The sequence below is a fragment of the Lactuca virosa genome, chromosome 9 (assembly GCF_052849685.1).
Source record: "Lactuca virosa cultivar CGN04683 chromosome 9, Lactuca_virosa_CGN04683_v6, whole genome shotgun sequence".
NCBI lineage: Eukaryota > Viridiplantae > Streptophyta > Magnoliopsida > Asterales > Asteraceae > Lactuca > Lactuca virosa.
In genome coordinates, this window is record NC_136434.1 from 291,198,675 (window position 1) to 291,218,621 (window position 19,947).

The following is a 19,947-nucleotide window of genomic DNA, read 5'->3' on the forward strand; positions in this document are numbered from 1 at the left end:
TATATATATATATATAGTAGCTTCCGTTGATATTCCAAAAAAATAGAGATTCTGATATTCAACATCAGTCATATATTTCTCATTTGCCCTCTAGCGGTCCAGCATACTTGCGCGTCGTGAGAGTTATAATTATAGCTGATTATGAAACACCGCCTGTTTCTTTTCCCCCTGCCACCTTCTCCACCACCACTGTCACCACCTCTTCCACCAACTGATCCCACCATTGCCACCTCCGTCACCTCTACTTTGACGATTTTTTTTGTATGACTGCTGATGAGCACAATCAACAGTCATATGGACTGTTGATTGCTCATCGGTTGCTGATTGTGCACATTCATAGTTCATAGGACTACTGATTGTGCTCATCAGCAGTCCGTACAATTGTTGATTGTGCATACATGCTAATTTCGATATATATATATATATATATATATATATATATATATATATATATATATATATATATATATATATATATATATATTAAATCTTTTGTTTAGCTTAGATATGTCTTAGATGCACCGTCTGGAGAAATTTTTGGTGTTGAAAAATGATGAGTTTATTATGAATTCGCAACTTCACACACTTGTTTTAGTTCTCACAATAACTCGGTCATATATATATATATATATATATATATATATGTGTGTGTGTGTGTGTGTGTGTGTGTGGAGATAGGAAATGTCGCACCCTTTTGAGAAGGTTGGAGAACCACATCCGAGCAAGATCGGACGCATGTCACTTACAAGAGGAAAGGTGTTCATTGGGGGGGGGGGGGGGGGCACTATATGGTTGCAACCATGTTCTTTTTGGCTAACATTCCAAACGGATCGAATATAATGTTATGGAAGATTTTTCAGAACTTGAAAAGAAGAAGGATAGATTGGGTAATATCTTTGCATTCATGAGATTTATAATGCATTGAAAATTGAAATATGAGAGAAAAGAAAATTCAAACAGGGTGAGAATGAGTGGAAACTTCTCGGAGTCAGTATAGCTAACATTCCAAACGGATCGAATATAATGTTATGGAAGATTATGGGGGGGGGGGCACTATATGGTTGCAACCATGTTCTTTTTGGCTAACATTCCAAACGGATCGAATATAATGTTATGGAAGATTTTTCAGAACTTGAAAAGAAGAAGGATAGATTGGGTAATATCTTTGCATTCATGAGATTTATAATGCATTGAAAATTGAAATATGAGAGAAAAGAAAATTCAAACAGGGTGAGAATGAGTGGAAACTTCTCGGAGTCAGTATAGCTAACATTCCAAACGGATCGAATATAATGTTATGGAAGATTATGGGGGGGGGGGGGCACTATATGGTTGCAACCATGTTCTTTTTGGCTAACATTCCAAACGGATCGAATATAATGTTATGGAAGATTTTTCAGAACTTGAAAAGAAGAAGGATAGATTGGGTAATATCTTTGCATTCATGAGATTTATAATGCATTGAAAATTGAAATATGAGAGAAAAGAAAATTCAAACAGGGTGAGAATGAGTGGAAACTTCTCGGAGTCAGTATAGCTAACATTCCAAACGGATCGAATATAATGTTATGGAAGATTATGGGGGGGGGGGCACTATATGGTTGCAACCATGTTCTTTTTGGCTAACATTCCAAACGGATCGAATATAATGTTATGGAAGATTTTTCAGAACTTGAAAAGAAGAAGGATAGATTGGGTAATATCTTTGCATTCATGAGATTTATAATGCATTGAAAATTGAAATATGAGAGAAAAGAAAATTCAAACAGGGTGAGAATGAGTGGAAACTTCTCGGAGTCAGTATAGCTAACATTCCAAACGGATCGAATATAATGTTATGGAAGATTATGGGGGGGGGGGGGGGCACTATATGGTTGCAACCATGTTCTTTTTGGCTAACATTCCAAACGGATCGAATATAATGTTATGGAAGATTTTTCAGAACTTGAAAAGAAGAAGGATAGATCGGGTAATATCTTTGCATTCATGAGATTTATAATGCATTGAAAATTGAAATATGAGATAAAAGAAAATTCAAACAGGGTGAGAATGAGTGGAAACTTCTTGGAGTCATTATAGCCCATTTTAGTAGGAGGAATTTGGACCAAATAAGAAGTTTGTACCATTTATAAAGGTTATAGCCTTATAGGTGTTGGTGATTAAAAAAAAACAAATCTACTCTCCATGCCCCTCCTTCCAAATCAAAAATTCAGTTTCATTGAGCATCCTCTGTTATCATCGATTTGCTATTGTTATGAAACTTCATTCATTTATTGGTTTTTAATCTTCTTGATCAGTATCGGGTTAGTATTCAATATCGATTATTGTTTATGATTTTAATGAATTTGTTGTTCATAATTTTTAATTACAAACATACATTTAGTTTCTAATGGTTGTTCATAACACTTTTGTTAAAGAAAATAACAACTAAGATCGATATTGTTTTTGAAGCTTACCACAAAGAATCAAGATTATCTCATCTATGCTATCATTTTACTTCCATCATAACTATCTAATTCGTTAATTACTAGATTTCTTAATCTGATTTTTACTTTTACTAAAATGATAAAATCCCCCTCCATTTCAATTTAGATGCTCAATCTCCAGTTCAATCAAACGCAACCTCAGTCCACAAGATCACGCACATAACATCTTTATATTAGATTACAAAACTCACATCTTAAAACATTTAGACAACTAAACATAATCCACAGCCGCTGCCACATCATCATAGCCAAAACAGGCCGAGTCAGTCTTTTACACACATTCGGCAACATTTATAAAAATAAAAATTCAAGTATATCTTTTATTCTTCCAAACTCACGCCCACAAAAAGGCCATAACATAAAATAACACAAACCACATTAAGCCGAAGGCCCAGCAACCCGCATAGGCCCCGTTTTCCACTCAACCGCTTCACCACAATGCCCGCCCGTAACCCCTGCCCGACCCACATCAACCCTTGCCCGATCAAACCCACCACCAATTTCGGTTTCCGTTTCGGTCAGAGCAGGAGAAGTTCGGGCAGCGACGGCTTTCAAGCGATAACGTTCTGCCCGAGACCCGATAACCTGCCCGAGAACCGAGGCGGCGATTGTAAACGCCATGGCGGATTTTGGCATTAAAACCGACTTTCTAAGCATGGCTATAAAAGGAACAGCTGCATGAACAGCTGCAAACCAAGAAGGTGAGAATTTCTTTGTGTGTTCTCTCCATATACCTAAAGGGACATTAGCTGCCATTCCCATAACCCCGATTACAAGCACTTTTGCGGGCAGGGGTTGCGGTCTGAGGTTTTTTGCAAACGCGGTGCGCGCTAGGGCAGCGCGGGCAGCTACAATTGCGGGCGGGCAGGTGTATTTTATCCCGGATGGTGGTTTCAATGCTTTGGCTACAAGTGGGATGACATGGCTTACTGCTCTGTATGATTTTGCAATTGGACAATTCCCACTTTTTAGCCATTCTTCTCCTGTTGCTTCATGTTTCGAGTCTCCATTCTGAGAAGAGTCTTTCTTATGCTTTCTTTGTTGATTCTTAAACATTTCGTTAAATGCATCAAAACCAAATGACCCTCCAAAACTTGAAAGACTAATAGTAGCTGCCTTTGCTGCTAAAGGATTAAACTGGTGAGACATTGATTCCACTTTCACTTTTTGGGGAAACTGCAATGATCCTTCAGAAAGTGGGACAACACCATTTTGTCCATGGAAAAGCCTAAAAGCCATATCAAAATTGGGCCCATCCTCGAATATAGGACCTTTTGTTCCTCGGGCCTGATTAAAAGATGAGATTAGGTTGAGGAAAGATAGGGAATGATGTTTTTTTTTTAATTTGATGTGAAATTGTTTGGATTGATATTGAAATGAGAAAACTTACAGGTGATGGGAAAGCCATGGATGATGAAAAGGAGAAGTTAGTTGGTTCATTAATGTTGCGCAAAAATGGGCACCGAATGATGTCATTCTGTGAAGGTGAAGATTCGTCAGCCATGTTTCTACAGAAAAAATTCATTTCTTGACAGAAGATACCCTGAAAAGATAGGAAAACATAAATAATTAAGCATCAGAAAGCCATTGAATCAAACTAATACTCCATTTCATCAAAACTGCAAGTATTATTCAATCTAGAGCTCAATTTCAGTGCTGTCAAGTTATCAATGAACGAAAGAAACAAACAGAAAGTGTAATTCCACCCTATATCTTATGATCTGATAAAGGAAAAAACGCAAGAAAAAACTTTTCTCATATCAAGGACCAAAGTCATGAGTTTTAGCAACAAAAACTATGTAATCAACCTAGGCCTCAATTTCATCACCATCAACAATTCCATCGTAAAGGTAAAGTCAACGCTATCAAGTTACCAATTCAGATAAAAAGGCACGAAAGAACACAAAAAAGTGTAACTCTTTCATATATCTTACATAACAGAAAAAGGAAGAAACGCATGATTCGTGAAAAGGTGAAAAATCTAAATTATACTAATTCAAGGATCTAGGTCATGAACTTTAGCATCAAACCCCCATCAAATCAAACTAAGTCATCGATCCACATAAAATGCACACGAAAACGAACGGAATTGCAGAATTCCGTCATATATCTTACATAAACAGAAACTTAAGAAACTAAATCAAAAGCACTTGGAAGAGTAAACACTCAGAATTTTCACTACGCCAAAGGATCGAAATCAGACACGAAATACCATCTGGTTAACCTAGTTCTCAATCTCGCAAAATCCTATCAACAATTCCATCTAAAACTAAAATCAGCCAATCAAGTAATCAATAACATGAAGAAAAACCTAATCATACCTTCGCAGATGCCGATGCGGAAGAATCGAGAGCAGATAAATGAATCCAAACCCCGATGAGTTTGAGATCTTATTAGATAACAAAACAGGTGAACAAATCAACGAGAAAGGGAATGGAGGAGTAGGTGGGACAAACGCACAACGAAAACAGAAGAGGGGTAATATGCCTTCCACACTCCTAAAGGAAGAATCTGAAACTTACGGAACGACGTCGTGTCTTGCACACGCCAAATTTGACAATTATGACTTTTTCCGATCATATTGGTCAGGATTTGGTGGCTGCCACAATTAATATGGAATAACGTGGAGCGGCAAAAATCTTACTCTACCGTCCAGAAAAAAGATTATTTGATTTATTTTAGGGATAATATCACTGTAGCACATGAAATTTTCTTCAATTGGCTAATTTGGTCATTAAAGTTTTTTTTGTACATAAGGCAAGTAAACTCGTGAGTGACCTTTTAATTACACCATTTTATCAAGTTTTAGAAGGTTTCCCGGTTGACCTTTAATATATGTGAATTAATATATATTTTTTGTCTAATCCAATGCCACGTGAGATATGCCACGTCAATTAATGATATAAGAAGCTTAAATCCTATCGTCATCAACTATCGAACTTCAGTCGTCTTCATTAATCAGCTGTAAAAGAAACCGACTTAGGGTTTGTGAAGCATTCCTGTGATCGAGCTGAAGAAACAAAGTAGTCGCAACAATGGCACAATCGGAACCTAATGGATTGTTTGCGATGGTAGAACTGAACTACCAAGGGGTATTTAATCGAAATCCTTTCTCTTACACTGGTGGTGTGAAACCATGTTCACTGATGTTGACTTTTCTTCTATGACTTATTATGAGTTTGTGAACTTCTTCGAACGTTTCATGCATGAAGAGTGTAAAAAGTTTTACTACTGATGTTGACTTTTCTTCTATGACTTATTATGAGTTTGTGAACTTCTTCGAACGTTTCATGCATGAAGAGTGTAAAAAGTTTTACTACTGTGAACCAGACAATTCCCTAATGGAAGGGCTTAATCCCATTTCAGATGATGTGGAATATGCTGCTTTTATTTTTGATGCTTATGGAACAGATGGTGTAATTTCGGTTTATGTGGATCATATCGGGGTTGGTGTTGATGTGGCTTGATGATGAAGATAATGATGATGATGAACATGAGTCTTGTATTGATGGTGAAAATGAAGATAACATATATGAACTTAGGAATGTTGCCTTTGAATTTAATGAGGATGTAGTGCATATGAATAGGACATCAAATGATCCTTTCTTGAGTAAGTTATGTGTTGATGATGAGGATGAAAATAACATTGTAGATGATGACAATGGGAGAGAAGTTGAAGTTAACATACAAACTCATTCCATATTTAATGAGCTATTACACTGGAAAAAACAAAAACCAATTCTAGGGATGAGATTTAAGGGTCCAGGGCAAGTAAAATCAATGTTGTGTAACTATGTTGTAGCTAATGGATATCAATTGTGTTTTGAAAAAAATGATAGGACAAGACTTTTGGTGAGGTGTAGCAAGGGTGCTTGCACATTTAGATTATGGGCTTCCTGGATGAGTGATGAAGAGAGTTTCCAAATCAAGTCACTAAAAGCTTATCATAGTTGTGCTAGGAACTTCAAGTTTGGATCATTGGTGACATATGCATGGATTGGGAGTCACTATACCAAAGAGATTGTACAAAGTCAGAAAATAAGTGTAAGGAAGCTTAGGTTGAAGGTAATGGCCAAGTTTGGTATCCAAGTTAGTATGGGGCAATGTAGAAGAGCAAAAAAGTATGCACTGAAACTTGTTGAAGGTAGCCTTGTTGAACATTATGGTAAGCTATGGTCATATGGTCATGAGATTTTAAGGACAAATCCTGGGTCAACTGTGAAACTAGATATGGAGGATGGTCCAGATGGAAAGAAATATTTTAGCAAGTTCTATTGTTGTTTTCAAGGAGTTAAACAAGGTTGGATTGAAGGGTGTAGAAGGATAATTGGTCTTGATGGATGTTTTCTTAAAGGTGTTTGTAAGGGGGAATTGCTTTGTGCTATTGGGAGGGATGCAAATGACAAGATATATCCTATTGCTTGGGCAGTGGTTAATGTGGAGAACAAGCAGAATTGGAAGTGGTTTTTAGAGCTTCTCATTGATGATCTAAACTTGAATTTAGGCAATGGTTTCAGTTTAATGTCAGACCAACATAAGGTTAGTATTTTACATAGTAATGCATTTATATTTATTTTACACTATCTGAATTAAACCTTTGTACTACTACAGGGTTTGATAGAGGCTGTTAAAGAGTTGCTGCCATGTGTAGAGCACAGGCAGTGTGCTAGATATATTTGCCAGAATTTGCAGAAGAGATTCACTGGTGCCATATATCATACCTTGTTTTGGAGAGCATCTAAAGCCACAACTGAGCATGCTTTTAAAGTTGTGATGAAAGAAATTGAGACATTGAACCCAGATGCCCATCAATATCTCATGGAGAAAGATCCTAAAACATGGTCAAGAGCTTTCTTTCAAACTGGAAGGTGTTGTGATGCAGTTGAAAATGGGTTCTCAGAAAGTTTTAATGTTGTAATAGTAGATGCCAGGAAGAAGCCCATAATAACCATGTTAGAGGAGTTAAGATTATACATGATGGACAGAATCTACCACATGAAATTAAAGGGACAACAATGGGGAAATCATATTTGTCCAGAGATAAGGGATAAGGTGAATTTGCTTAAAAAAGCTCAAAGGCATTATCAGGTACTACCAAGTGGATTAAACCAGTTTGAGGTAAGGGGAACAACATATGCATATGAGGTGGACTTAGAAAGGAAAACATGTTCATATAGGTTGTGGCAATTGAATGGATATGGATGTGCTCATTCTGTAGATAGCATATCCTTTCTTAATATGGATGTAGAAGCCTATGTAGACAACATGTTTAGCACAACCACATTTAGGAAGGCATACAATTACAGAATTGCTCCCATGAATAGCAGTGACATGTGGCCAGAGACAAACTATACTCCACCATTGCCTCCTATTAATAGAAGGATGCCTGGTAGGCCAGCTACTAAGAGGAAGAAATCCACTACAGAGAATACAGGAACACAGGGTTTCTAAGGCTGGAAAGAAAATCAGATGTAGTATTTTCAAGGAGATAGGTCACAACAAGGCCACTTGTCCACAGAGAAGGCCCCAAAAGTTAAATATGAAGAAACATAAGAGACAAAAAGTTTGTGTGAAGCAAAATGCAGGACAGGTAAAACCATTTAAAATTTAAATTTATTTACATATGATTTGTTACTAACATAATTATATCATGCCATATAGGGTAGTACAAGTGAACCACAACAACATCAAGAGGTTGAAATGACTCCAATTGAGATGGATACTACTCAAAATGATATGCAAGTTACTCATACTGATGTTGAATCCAGTAGTGCAGGGGATTTTAGTCATTATATGCAATTTACTCCACCTAGATGTTATGAAGGTGATGAGGGTGTTGTGGGTGAGGAAGCTGATGTGGTTGAGGAAGCTGTTGTGGTTGAGGAAGCTGTTCAAGATAAGGAGGCTGAAGAGGTTGATCCTGTTATCCAAGTTGATAATGTTAATGTTCATGAGGTTGATGAGGTTGATCCTGTTATCCAAGTTGATAATGTTAATGTTCAGGAGGTTGCTCCTGTTATCCAGGTTCAGCATGTAAGTGTTAGGCCAATTTCAGAGATTTTGAAGAGGATAAGCAGAAGAAAGTCAGAGAGAATATTGAAGCTGAAATTAGGCAAAACAATTGGTGGTGTTGATGATCCAGGAAATTCGAAGGGAAAAGCTCTTGTAATTGATTAGTGTTTATTGTAATTTGGATTTAAAGTTTATGTAATAAGATGATGGTAATTTGGATTTAAAGTTTATGTAATAGGATGATGGTAATTTATATTTAAAGTTTATGTAATAGGATGATGGTAATTTATATTTAAGTATATATGAAAGAAAATGGTATTTTGGTCATTTAAGTATGTATGAAAGAAAAGGGTATTTTGGTCATTTAAGTATGTATGATAGAAAAGGGTATTTTGGTCATTTATTTATGTATGACAGAAAAGGGTATGTTGGTCATTTATTTATGTATGACAGAAAAGGGTATGTTGGTCATTTATTTATGTATGACATGAAGTATAAAAGTATGTTGCCTTTTTAAGTAAAATCATGACATTTGGCTTTGAATATTTATGCATGGAAAAAATTGGAATAATCTGCATGCATGGGAATGTTTTATATGGTCCCGGATATGGTTCTATAATGGCTTCACAGGTCCCATTTTTTCATTATTAAAACACCCACTAACTACAAATGGTCCCCATACACATAGTGTACTTCCACATGGACCATTTCCTCATTTGTTCCCAAATTTAAAACATGCACAACAACCAATCTAATTAAATATATTTATTGGGAATACAGGCCATGCATATGTTTGATTAACATCAACATCTGATTATACAAAATGCCCTACAATTGGGACTTTGAATATTTTTTTACATTACTTATCATATTCCCTTTCATTAGGGACTTACCACCTTACAACATCAACACATCAAGGTTTATAACCCCTACTTATAACTAAAAGTAGCTTCAATACATACAAAATGCCCATCATTACTGACTTTCTAGTCTGTCTTTACAAAAAATACAAGGGATCCCAAAAAACAAAAGCTTACACTAACCAACCTAACTAACTACAATCACCCCCTAACTTCAAAACACATAGGGCCAAGCAAGCAAACAACAGGGCAACTATCATCCTGTACCTGCCTATTGCCTTCCTTGCATCATGAACTTCTTTCTCACTCTTTGCCACCTTATACTGCTCCTGTGACAGCAAAAACTCCACTTCAGCAATCCTTCTCCTCAAATTGTTCATCTCTGACAGTTCCTCTTTGGCATCCAGTTTCCGCTTCAGAGAATATAGCAGGTTTTTGTAGTACCCGTCTGCCTGTTCTTCATCTTTCCATTCAAAGAAGCTACATTTCCTCAACCTAGTCTATAAAAAGCCAATAAAATTAGGGTTTGATTGACAATCACAAATAAACTACCTTTAATGTACCAACGAAATGGGTTTTATTCACAGTGATCGTCAAGAAGCAAATAAAATTAGGGTTTTTAACAGATGAAACAAAATACAAATATACCATTATCGTCTTTACAGAAAGAAACAACACATCAAACCATAAAATACTAACTTATCAAAATCAGGAGAATCGGGACCTACCATACTGTTTTGACAATTCCAGAATCGCCTCCCAGGGTTTGTTATCTTCCAACAGGTTCGTTCTTTAGCTAGAACGACACAATCACAAACCTTTACCCCTTCTTGCGACTGAACATGAGTGACTTGTAGCTGATTCCTTGACGTCGATGAGCTCGAAGACATTCTTCTTCACGACGAAAATAGTCGGGGAGGGGGAAGTCTTTGACTTTTCAGAGAAGGGTAAGTAAAGATTTAATGGAGGTCCGAATGAGGGTTTGAATTAATAAGCCTATATCGACAACTGGACTTCTTCGACACATAAGCTTCCCACGTAAGCTTATTGGACACATCAGCGTGCCACATAAGCATTGTAACCGGGAAACCTTCTAAAACTTGATAAAATGGTGTAATTAAAAGGTCACTTACGAGTTTACTGGCCTTATGTACCAAAACAAAACTTTAAGGACCAAATTAGCCAATTGAAGAAAGTTCCATGTGCTACAGTGACATTATCCCTTTATTTTATTAAAATTAAAAATATGAATACATAATTTTAGAAAATATAATTATCCTTTTTTTACTCATCGATCTAATCATATAAAATAATAACATTTAGAATCCATTAGTTTTTTTTAATATTTTTTTTATGTTGACATTTGATTTGATTTAACGAATATAAAGATGAATAGAAATAAAGGCTATGAGAATACTAGATTGACAAAATTATAAAAATTGTTCCTGTAGTTGATAAATTTTTGTAGTTTTGGTCTAAAAAATTTTAATGGTGTACCAATAATCCAAATTAGATTTTTTTATTGTTTTTTATCCCTATTGATTTCAAAAGTCTATTATGCCCTTTAGATTTGTTTTTTATTTTTTTTATTTTTTATTTTTTTATTTTTTTATTTTTTTGTATTTATATTAATATTTTAAGTAACTGAAAATACAAACCCTCTCTCTCTCTCACGCAAACACACACACACAACTATAAAGAACATACATGGTACAAACCCTCTCAATAACACCCACCATCCGACTACCACCATCGTTGTTCGCTGCCACCATCGTCGTTCTCCACCACCAGCTGTCGTCAACTACCTTTATCTCCACTACTTTCGCCCCCACCTCTCCTTCTTGAACCCGGTGGCCCTCCACCACCACCATTCGTCGAGCTCTGTCATTTTCTCGCCATCCACGAATCCACGAAGAACTGAGTTTGAATCTTGTCCCCGACTAAATCGAACAAACGACGGGTTTAAAGAACAAATCGACGGCGCTAGGGTTTTGGAAATCTCCATCGATGACTATGCCCACTAGGTACCATCACATCCCTGTGGAGAAACCTAACTAGAGCTCGAACCAAAACCCCCACCCAGATGAGAAGGGTGACGGCGCTAGGGTTTCAGAAAATAAGAATGATGGCAACGCTAGGAAATCTAAAAACGCTTACGAAGGTGGTCATGACGGATGAAAACCCACAACAATGAAAGACAAAGGCATCGTAACCATGAAATCTGAGACAAATCCATGGCTTTTATCCTGACGCTAAATAGCCATGGGTTTCGGCGACTCTAGTGGTTAGATGAGACTGCCCTTCTCTACTTTGCTTGGCTAACCCGAAATATGTAACTCGATGTAACACTGCATTTTCAGGTTTTTCCCTTTTAAACCCTTCATTTAAAATCTTCACAAAATGGTCCCTAGCCGAGTACGTTGGGCGTACTCTATGAGTACATTGGGCGTACTAGCTCATAAGAAGGTCGCGGAGGCGCCCACGTACGCGAGGCATACATAGGAGTACGTCGGACCTACGCTCGGCTGGGACAAACCTTAATTTTTAGGGTTTGTGCCTTATTTAAACACCTTAAGTTGCCTTGGGAGCTTTTTATGACCAGCCTCCACCTCTCTAAACCCTAAGAACGAAACCCTAGCCTTTATTTGAGTGTTTGTGAGCCATTATTGTAATCTTGTGGTGTTTTTGGATCCTTTGAAGGAGGTAAAGCTTGGTGTTGAAGCTTTGGTGGACTTAGATCTTGAAGATCCAGAATCTTCATCAACTTTGCAAGCTATTTGAGGTATAAAGCGCTTAACTTGATGGATCATTTGGTTAGATCTAGTTAGAGCTTGTTTTTATGCTTTTTATGGTCCTTTAAGCCATGCTTGATAGTATGAGTTACTCCAGAAGCTAGGGATGGTAGATCTTGGTATTTTTGAGGTCCCTTGTTCATAAAAATGCAATCTTAATGAGTCATCTTGGTCCATGCATGAGTTAGAGTTATTATTATGGTTCTTTTTGAGTTTTGGGGCCCATTAAGTCATGAAAGAGTGTAAAGTTGCCAACTTTACGTGTTAAGACATCATTTACGATCAGATCTAAGAATTGTACATAGTGGATTAACAAATTAAGCTCTTAATGGTGAAGTTGTGCATGTTGTGAGTACGTGGGGCGTACCAAGCTCATACTGGCCAAAGGAGGCGTACATTGAGCGTAAGTCTGAGTACGTCTGGCGTACTCAGCAGTAGGGATGAGATTTAGAACCGGAAAACCAGACCGGAACTGGAACCGTTAGAACTGGAATATATAGAAACGGTTCCGGTTCCAGGTTTAAAAATTGGCTTTATCCGGGTTCCGGGTAATCAGGGTTTCGGTCCATCGGGTCCGGGTAAACCAGGTCTAAAAACCGGAACCAGTGTTAGGAACCGGAACCACTTTTAGGGCCGGAACCGCTTTTTATGAAACATTTAAAAGATGCATATCTCATTCGTTTCAACTCCGATTGACATGCGGTTTTTCCAACGTGTAGTTTAGAGTTTGTACATGATTTTAGACTATAAATTTTCCATTTTTAGTTTTATATTCATTGACTTACATTCCCCCAAAGTCGAGATATCTAAGCTGAAAATTTTTAGTTTTTCAGTTTTTTTGTATTTTGTGAAAATTTTAAAACATGCATATCTAATTCGTTTGAAGTCGGATTGACATGTGATTTTTTTCCAAATTGTAGTTTATAGTTTGTACATGAGTTTAGACTATAACTTTGTCATTTTTGGTTTAATATTCAATGATTTACAGTCCCCCGAAGTCGGGATATCAAAACTGAAAATTTTCAACTTTTCAGCTATTTGTTTTTGTACTTTGTATTATGTGAAAATGTTAACACATGCATATCTCATTCGTTTAAAGTCATATTGACATGCGATTTTTTCCAGAGTGTAGTTTAGAGTTTGTACATGATATTAGGCTATAATTTTGTCAATTTTGGTTTCATATTCAATGAGTTACAGACCCCGAAAGTCGGGATATGAATATGAAAATTTTCAAAGTTCAACACATTAAGTAGTAGGTAATTACTAAAAAATTCCGGTTTTTTCCGGTTCTAAACCTACTTTATCCGGTTCCAACCTACCCACTTTGACATTTCCGGGTTTTCTGGGTCTAGACCCACTTTACCCGGTACCGTACCCGGAACCAAACCGGAACCGGTTCCTATATACCGGTCCGGTTTCCGGTTCTACAAAATCCCGTTAACCGGTTTCGACTTTTCCGGGTCTGGGTCCATCCGGTCCGGGTTTGGACCCACTCTCATCCCTACTCAGCAGCCTTGACTTTTGTTAACTTTTACGATTTGGGCCCTCTTGGATTAGGCCCATAATAGGCTTTGGGCCTTATTTAGGAATTTAGGCCATATTGGGCTTTCGGAGCCATCGGGTTGGGACTCGGTTATTGGGCCAAGTAAGGAAAGGATAAAATGGTCCTTTACCCAGGGAGTTAGAAAAATGAATGAGATTCATAGTTATAGTTTATGGCCCAAATGTTAATTGGGGTTTTGTTTGATTGATTAGCGCGATGATTTTTTGTGACAACCCGTAAATTTCTATCTTGTAAAGTCAATCCAATCAATCAAAAGTCATACTTGTTTCTGTCACCTTTAGCCTTGTTAAGGGTTATTTTAATGAGTTCTAAACCTAGTACACTCAAGGATTGTGTGTTAGGAAGTGTTAGCTTGAGATCATTGAGTTGCAATCTGTCACAACTAGCATTTTAGCTAGGAAATTCTATTCTCATATAATCATTCAACTAGTATAATAACTGGTACTCTAAGTGAATATCACTCAATGCTGATTCAAATACATCTCACATGTTCAACTAAGGGTTGGAAACCCTAGAATTTCCGGTTCAAGTTTATTATGAACTAGGATTCTCTTATTGGACCTAATGGACCAATAAACCTTCAACTTGACTATCTTGGGCCTAGGAACCCTAATTGGGCTCTAAATGGACCACATTTAGGATGATCCTTCTTATTTCTAATGGGCCATAAACCCATTCCTTTTTACCATTTTTGGGCCGTGAACCTTCTTAAGGGCCCAATGGGCCGAAAAATATTATTAAGCTTCATAAAAATTAAACAAAGCCAAGATTGGGCCCAAATCACTTCAAATCCTTTCTCCTAGCCCAAATTCTCGGCCCAAGGTATTATTAGATAAAAAAAAAAGAAATGGAAGAAGGATGGATTAAGTACTTGACAACTCATGATTATCTAGCATGTATCTAGATAATCACATACTTCTAGATGTCTATTACCCTCCATGCAAAATCTCTTCTCCTCCTCCCTTCTTATTACCTCTTGGCCGAAACTCCATCCCACCACCATCCTTAATTTTCTTTCAAACACTCTAAATAACTCACTCAATAACCTTCCTTTCCTCTCAAAATTTTCGTGAGTTTGGAGCAAGATTCCAAGGGCTTTTCATCAAGGTATCAACCTTTTGGTAAGTTTTTGCTTAGTTCTATGATTTAACTTCTTGATCTCTTCAAAAATCCCCTCTTACACCCATATTTTTGTGGATCATGTTCTTAGAACCATCTAAGTTCAAGATCTACTCAAGAAAGCTTGCTAGGATCAAAAATCTTCTTCCACTTCTTCATCAAAACCGATCCATCACCCCAAGGTGAGTTCATACCCCCTATTTTCGATTTTTACTTGGTTTTGGGGGAGAATACAAGTTGCTTTATGTAGATCTATGTGTATATGCATGAATATGTGTGTTTTTCATGACTTATTTGGTGATTATGTGCTATTGACTTCATAAATCTAAAAATATGTTAAGAATATTAAGTTTATAACTTGGACCTACATGAAAACCTTGAGAAAAGTATGTGTTATCACATATAATACATGTAAACTAGTAGATCTGGGATTTATACACTTAAAATAGTAAAAATGAGTGTTGTGTTCAAAGATCTATAAACTAAACTCAAAAATCAGCCCTTCACAGAAACGTTTTGGTCCAATCTCGAACTGTTTTCACCACCTAAATGATAATATTTTTCAAAACTGTTTTATATGAAAAAATTTCAGGTTTATACCTTTAAAATGACTACTGTCACGTTTTCATACGATTTTTCAACAATTTTTGGCGAATTTTACAAAACTGCCTATCAGATTTGAAATAATTTCAGACCAGCCTGTGAAGGTGAGAAATTTCACACTTGTTAGAGGCCATTAACAATTATGAGAAAATTTTTGAACAAAGTAGACAAAATTTCCAAACTTCCAGAATTTACGGATCCAATTTTCGACTTACGATGATTTTTTCTACAAATTTTCCAACAACTAGGTCAGAAAAGCCAAAAACCAGAAAAATATGTGTTTTCACAAAAATCAAGCCAAAAATAATATGTTTGACAAAAATGGGTTTAAAATGTTATTTTTACCACAAACTAGTCATAAACACAAGTTTTGAACAAAATGGGGCCTAAGGTGTTATTTTTACAGAAATTGGGCCTTAATTGTAAATTTTTGGCTTATTGGGCCAAGAACGTCATTTTTACAAAAAGTGGGTCTTTTATACTATTTTAGTGAATACTTGAACCAAAACCAACAATAAACTAACAAACGGATTAATTTTGATCATTTCTAGGTTATTGGGCCTTAGTGACCCATTTATATGTTTGATAGGTTTTCTATACTATTTGCGTGCTATTTGGGCCTATAAATACCTTACATGTGAAATGGGTCTTAGTTGTCATTTTACATATATTTTGGGCCCATGTTATATAATCTCATTCATATTAGGTTTTGAAATGACTCACATGTTTAGCGATGCCCTAGTGGCTCACTTACATGGTTCGTTGAGCCTGGAATGAGTTTTATACGTTTATCTTTGCGTAAATTCGATTAAGGATCTAGTAAGTTTATGTCGGTTGACACCTATTAAGTGTTCGATCGTAGCCTGTAGTTATAATCAGAGTCTCTTGGAGGGAGAGCGGGGTTTTGTGTATAGATCTATACGGGGGTGACACTCCACACCTGAGCTGTTCGCTACAGTTAGACTACATCAGTCTAGGGTGACTATAACCTTATTCTATTATTCAGTCGGCGTTCACAAACGCCAAGACAGGCGAAATTGTCATTATTTAGTATGGTTATGACGGCTCACTTAGAGGAATTAACGTTATGAAGTTTGTGGAAGACTATTCTCTTTTATGTTGGATTACTAGGAAACTTACTCACACTGGTACCCCACCTCGGTGTTGGTACGACAAGATTATCTATTTTCTTTTATGATTGGATTACTCGGTAACTTAATCACACTGGTACCCCACCTCGGTGTTGGTACGGTAGCATTAACTATTCTTCTATTATGGGCATCGTCGGGTTGTCCGGGGTCATTCTATATACATTCTCTTCAATCACTTTTGACATTCTATTAAACAATAACACACATACATTAATACTAGATCAGACATAAACATACCAAACTATTTTAAGAAAATACAGGATTTTCTTGTGATTACAAAGTTACACAAATCATTTTCTCAAATATACTTATGAACTCACCAACATTATATATGTTGACGTTTTCAAAATAACTTGTATTCTCAGGGACTCGTTAAGCAGAAGAATCAACAAGAATAGGGGATTTTGTTTTGTGTACTGTCTAAGCTCATACATTGAATGTTTTGGTCATGTTATTTAAAAGATTGTACTTGATGTAAACAATGGCAGTTGTATTATATTATGCATGGTAATGATGATGTTATGTTTGATTTATATTCACTGTAACGATATTTCAAGATGAAGTCACGCACAAGGCCCCAGACGTTTCCGCCGTCTGGTTCGGGGGTGTGACACAATCGAGCCGGAAACACCCTCACAAGTACTTCACGGCCGTGAAATCATGCTATATACATTAGTTTTAGCCATTTTTGATTCATTTCTCAACCCTTGGCCGTGAACCTCTCAAGTCTCTCTCAAGTATCATCCACAAGAACTTCAATCTTTCACTCTTAAACACCCCCTTTCCTTTACTACTCCATAGAAGCTTACTAGGATCTTCAAACACTTGCCAAAACACCAAGATCTACAAGTGTTCTTCATCAAGTTAGGCCGTGAACATCAAAGTTGGGTCGTGAACCATCAAAGTTGGGCCGTAAACCATTCAACTTGGGTCGTGAACCACTCATCAAGTTGGGCCGTGAACACCTCAAGCCCAGCCGTGAACACCCTTTCAGCCTCCTAACTTGCTTCTAGCATTCTTTTGGTGAGTTATTCTTGCATCCTAGGTTGTTTCCCAATCACCTTTGTAGTTAGATTCACTAATTACATGCCAATATGTATCATTATATGTCATTTAGGACTCGTTTGTGTCTCGGGACTTCATTCGTGGAACTTATCATCCTCATTTCAGTTTTCAATTGAATCACCCACATAAGGTGAGTTCATACCCCTATAATCTATATTTTAAATGGTTTTAAATGCTTTTAAGGGGGGAATACAAGTTGAACACAAGTTAATTTTGTTAATATTTACCTGTGATAACCATCACATTAAAGAATTTCTTATGCTTTTATAAGTCATACAAACCAATCCATAAACACTTTTAAAGGATGTTAGATTGTTGTTTATAAAACTCCATTTTTAAAGTACATGTTTAACTCAGTAGCTAATTGAGTCTTTTCTACAAATCAGGAACAGTTCAAACAAACATACTATTAACTATAATAGGTATAGTTTAGAGGTTTACTACTTACTACTGCTAGAACAATGAAACTTACATGAGTCAGTTCATACATGAGTCAGTTCAAACATACTATAAAGGAATATACTACAACGAGAACAGGAAGGAACATACTATAACAAGAACAGAAAGGAACATACATACTATAACAAGAACAAGATAACAATAATGTGAGATACTACTTCATGGCATAGCAATATACTTGTTGTGTCATGTTTTGTAACCAGAGTCTCCTGGAGGGAGAGCGTGAGTTTGTGTATAGATCTATACTGGATTGACCATCCTACACCTTGTTGCTAGCTACAGTGGGACCTGCAGGTCTACGGGTGACGAATGTCATACCATTGTCGACGTCTTTATATCGTCGTGTTTTATACTAGTCAATCAAGCATGGTTATAACATCATCACATTTTAACCTTAATTAACAAATTGGTTTTAAGGTAGTTAGTGCTTCAGTAGTTATTTTATACAACATTACTGTACACTTTAATTTTCCCATTACATTCATATAGTGATATTCTCACATAAAAAGTAATGCAAACTGTTTTCTAATAAAGATAGTTATAAACTTGGGAAAACCATACACTTTTACGAGAGAACAAACAAACAAAACAGTCGGGTCCTGGTACATTCAGTTTGAAAGGGGCCTATAATGCTAACTCTATGTTTCCTTGGCGGATACATTAAGGATATATATTAATCAGATCCGACAGACAGTAGGACGTGTGCTTTCCGCTTCATTTCCTATTCCTTGTTTGGTTGTAGGCTTAGAGCAGATTCACACAGTCTACTATCTATTCGATCTTGATATATATATATATATATATATATATATATATATATATATATATGTGTGTGTGTGTGTGTGTGTGTATATCCTCTATACACCAAGTAATCATAGGGAGTAACAGGTATGGGTCAGGTCATAACATACAAATTCAGTATACCGCTTTCTAGTACAAAAACATACTTTTCGGATATAATATTTAGTAGGTGAAACTAGAAACTTATCTGTAAAAGGTTTGATACGCATTATTAAACCAGTATAACTAAAAGGACCTTAAATGGTTAAGTCTATAATACTTTAGTTTATACATCAGGGTTATATATAATTAATATCCAATAGGTAGTTGAATGTGTGTTTTCCGCCTCATTTCCTGTTCCTTGTTTGGTTGTGGACTTAGGGCAGATTCATATATTTAAGTGTCTGTTCGATATTAGATTATATATAGCTAGTGTAAACTAAGTGATTATAGAAGGAACTATTGTGGTTACCATTTTACTAAAGGAAATATATGATTTTCTTAAAGAATGTTTTCTTCAAATATAATAGAGCTATTACAGTTAACTCCGTAAGTACCAAATGAATACGCCAGGGTTATATACAATGAAGATCTAACAAACAATTGGATGTGTGACTTCCGCCTCATTCCCTGTTCCTTGTTTGGTTGTGGGCTTAGGGCAGATTCACACAATCGATTTTCTGTTTACTCTAAATTGTATATAACTTGTACCCATTTAGTACTCATAGAAGAAATTGTAGAGTCATTTTTACTTATCATTCATCACATCAGAAAATATAGGATTTTCTGGAGGAACAGGCGAACTTTTCTAAAAGAACTTATAGTATACTTTTGACACTAAAATACTTATGAACTCACCAGCTTAAATGCTGATCTACTCTTTCAAAATAACTTGTATTCTCAGGAAACTAATAGTCAGGTACGCGCTCAGGGATTCACAAGATGGAGCATAGTAGCTTCATGTCTTGTTTTGTTATTTACTTTTGGAGTCAATCTTTTGTGGATCACATACTTTGTAAACACTTTAATATTAATGCAATGGTTGTTTGTTAC

At 36.3% G+C, this 19,947-nt stretch overlaps 2 protein-coding genes across 2 annotated transcripts; one reads left to right on the forward strand and one right to left on the reverse strand.

Annotated features, from left to right (window-relative positions):
• Nucleotides 1-2,637: 2,637 nt before the first annotated feature.
• Nucleotides 2,638-4,955, reverse strand: LOC145137257 (uncharacterized). The gene is made up of 3 exons (XM_079071400.1): nt 4,808-4,955; nt 3,877-4,029; nt 2,638-3,773 (listed from the first exon to the last, which is right to left on the reverse strand). The coding sequence occupies exons 2-3, from the start codon at nt 4,009-4,011 to the stop codon at nt 2,865-2,867; spliced, it is 1,044 nt and encodes a 347-aa protein (XP_078927526.1). The 5' UTR covers nt 4,012-4,029; nt 4,808-4,955; the 3' UTR covers nt 2,638-2,864.
• Nucleotides 4,956-6,065: 1,110 nt separating this feature from the next.
• Nucleotides 6,066-7,937, forward strand: LOC145140638 (uncharacterized). The gene is made up of 2 exons (XM_079074061.1): nt 6,066-7,025; nt 7,098-7,937. Exons 1-2 carry the CDS (start codon nt 6,066-6,068, stop codon nt 7,935-7,937), a joined length of 1,800 nt encoding a protein of 599 aa, XP_078930187.1.
• The last annotated feature ends 12,010 nt before the right edge of the window (nt 7,938-19,947 follow it).

Coding starts and splice junctions, on each gene's coding strand:
- LOC145137257 (XM_079071400.1), bottom strand. CDS start 4,011: ATGAATTTTTTCTGTAGAAACATGGCTGACGAATCTTCACCTTCACAG. Junction 3,774..3,876: donor CCATGGCTTTCCCATCACCT/GTAAGTTTTCTC, acceptor TCTTTTAATCAG/GCCCGAGGAACAAAAGGTCC.
- LOC145140638 (XM_079074061.1), top strand. CDS start 6,066: ATGAATAGGACATCAAATGATCCTTTCTTGAGTAAGTTATGTGTTGAT. Junction 7,026..7,097: donor TAATGTCAGACCAACATAAG/GTTAGTATTTTA, acceptor GTACTACTACAG/GGTTTGATAGAGGCTGTTAA.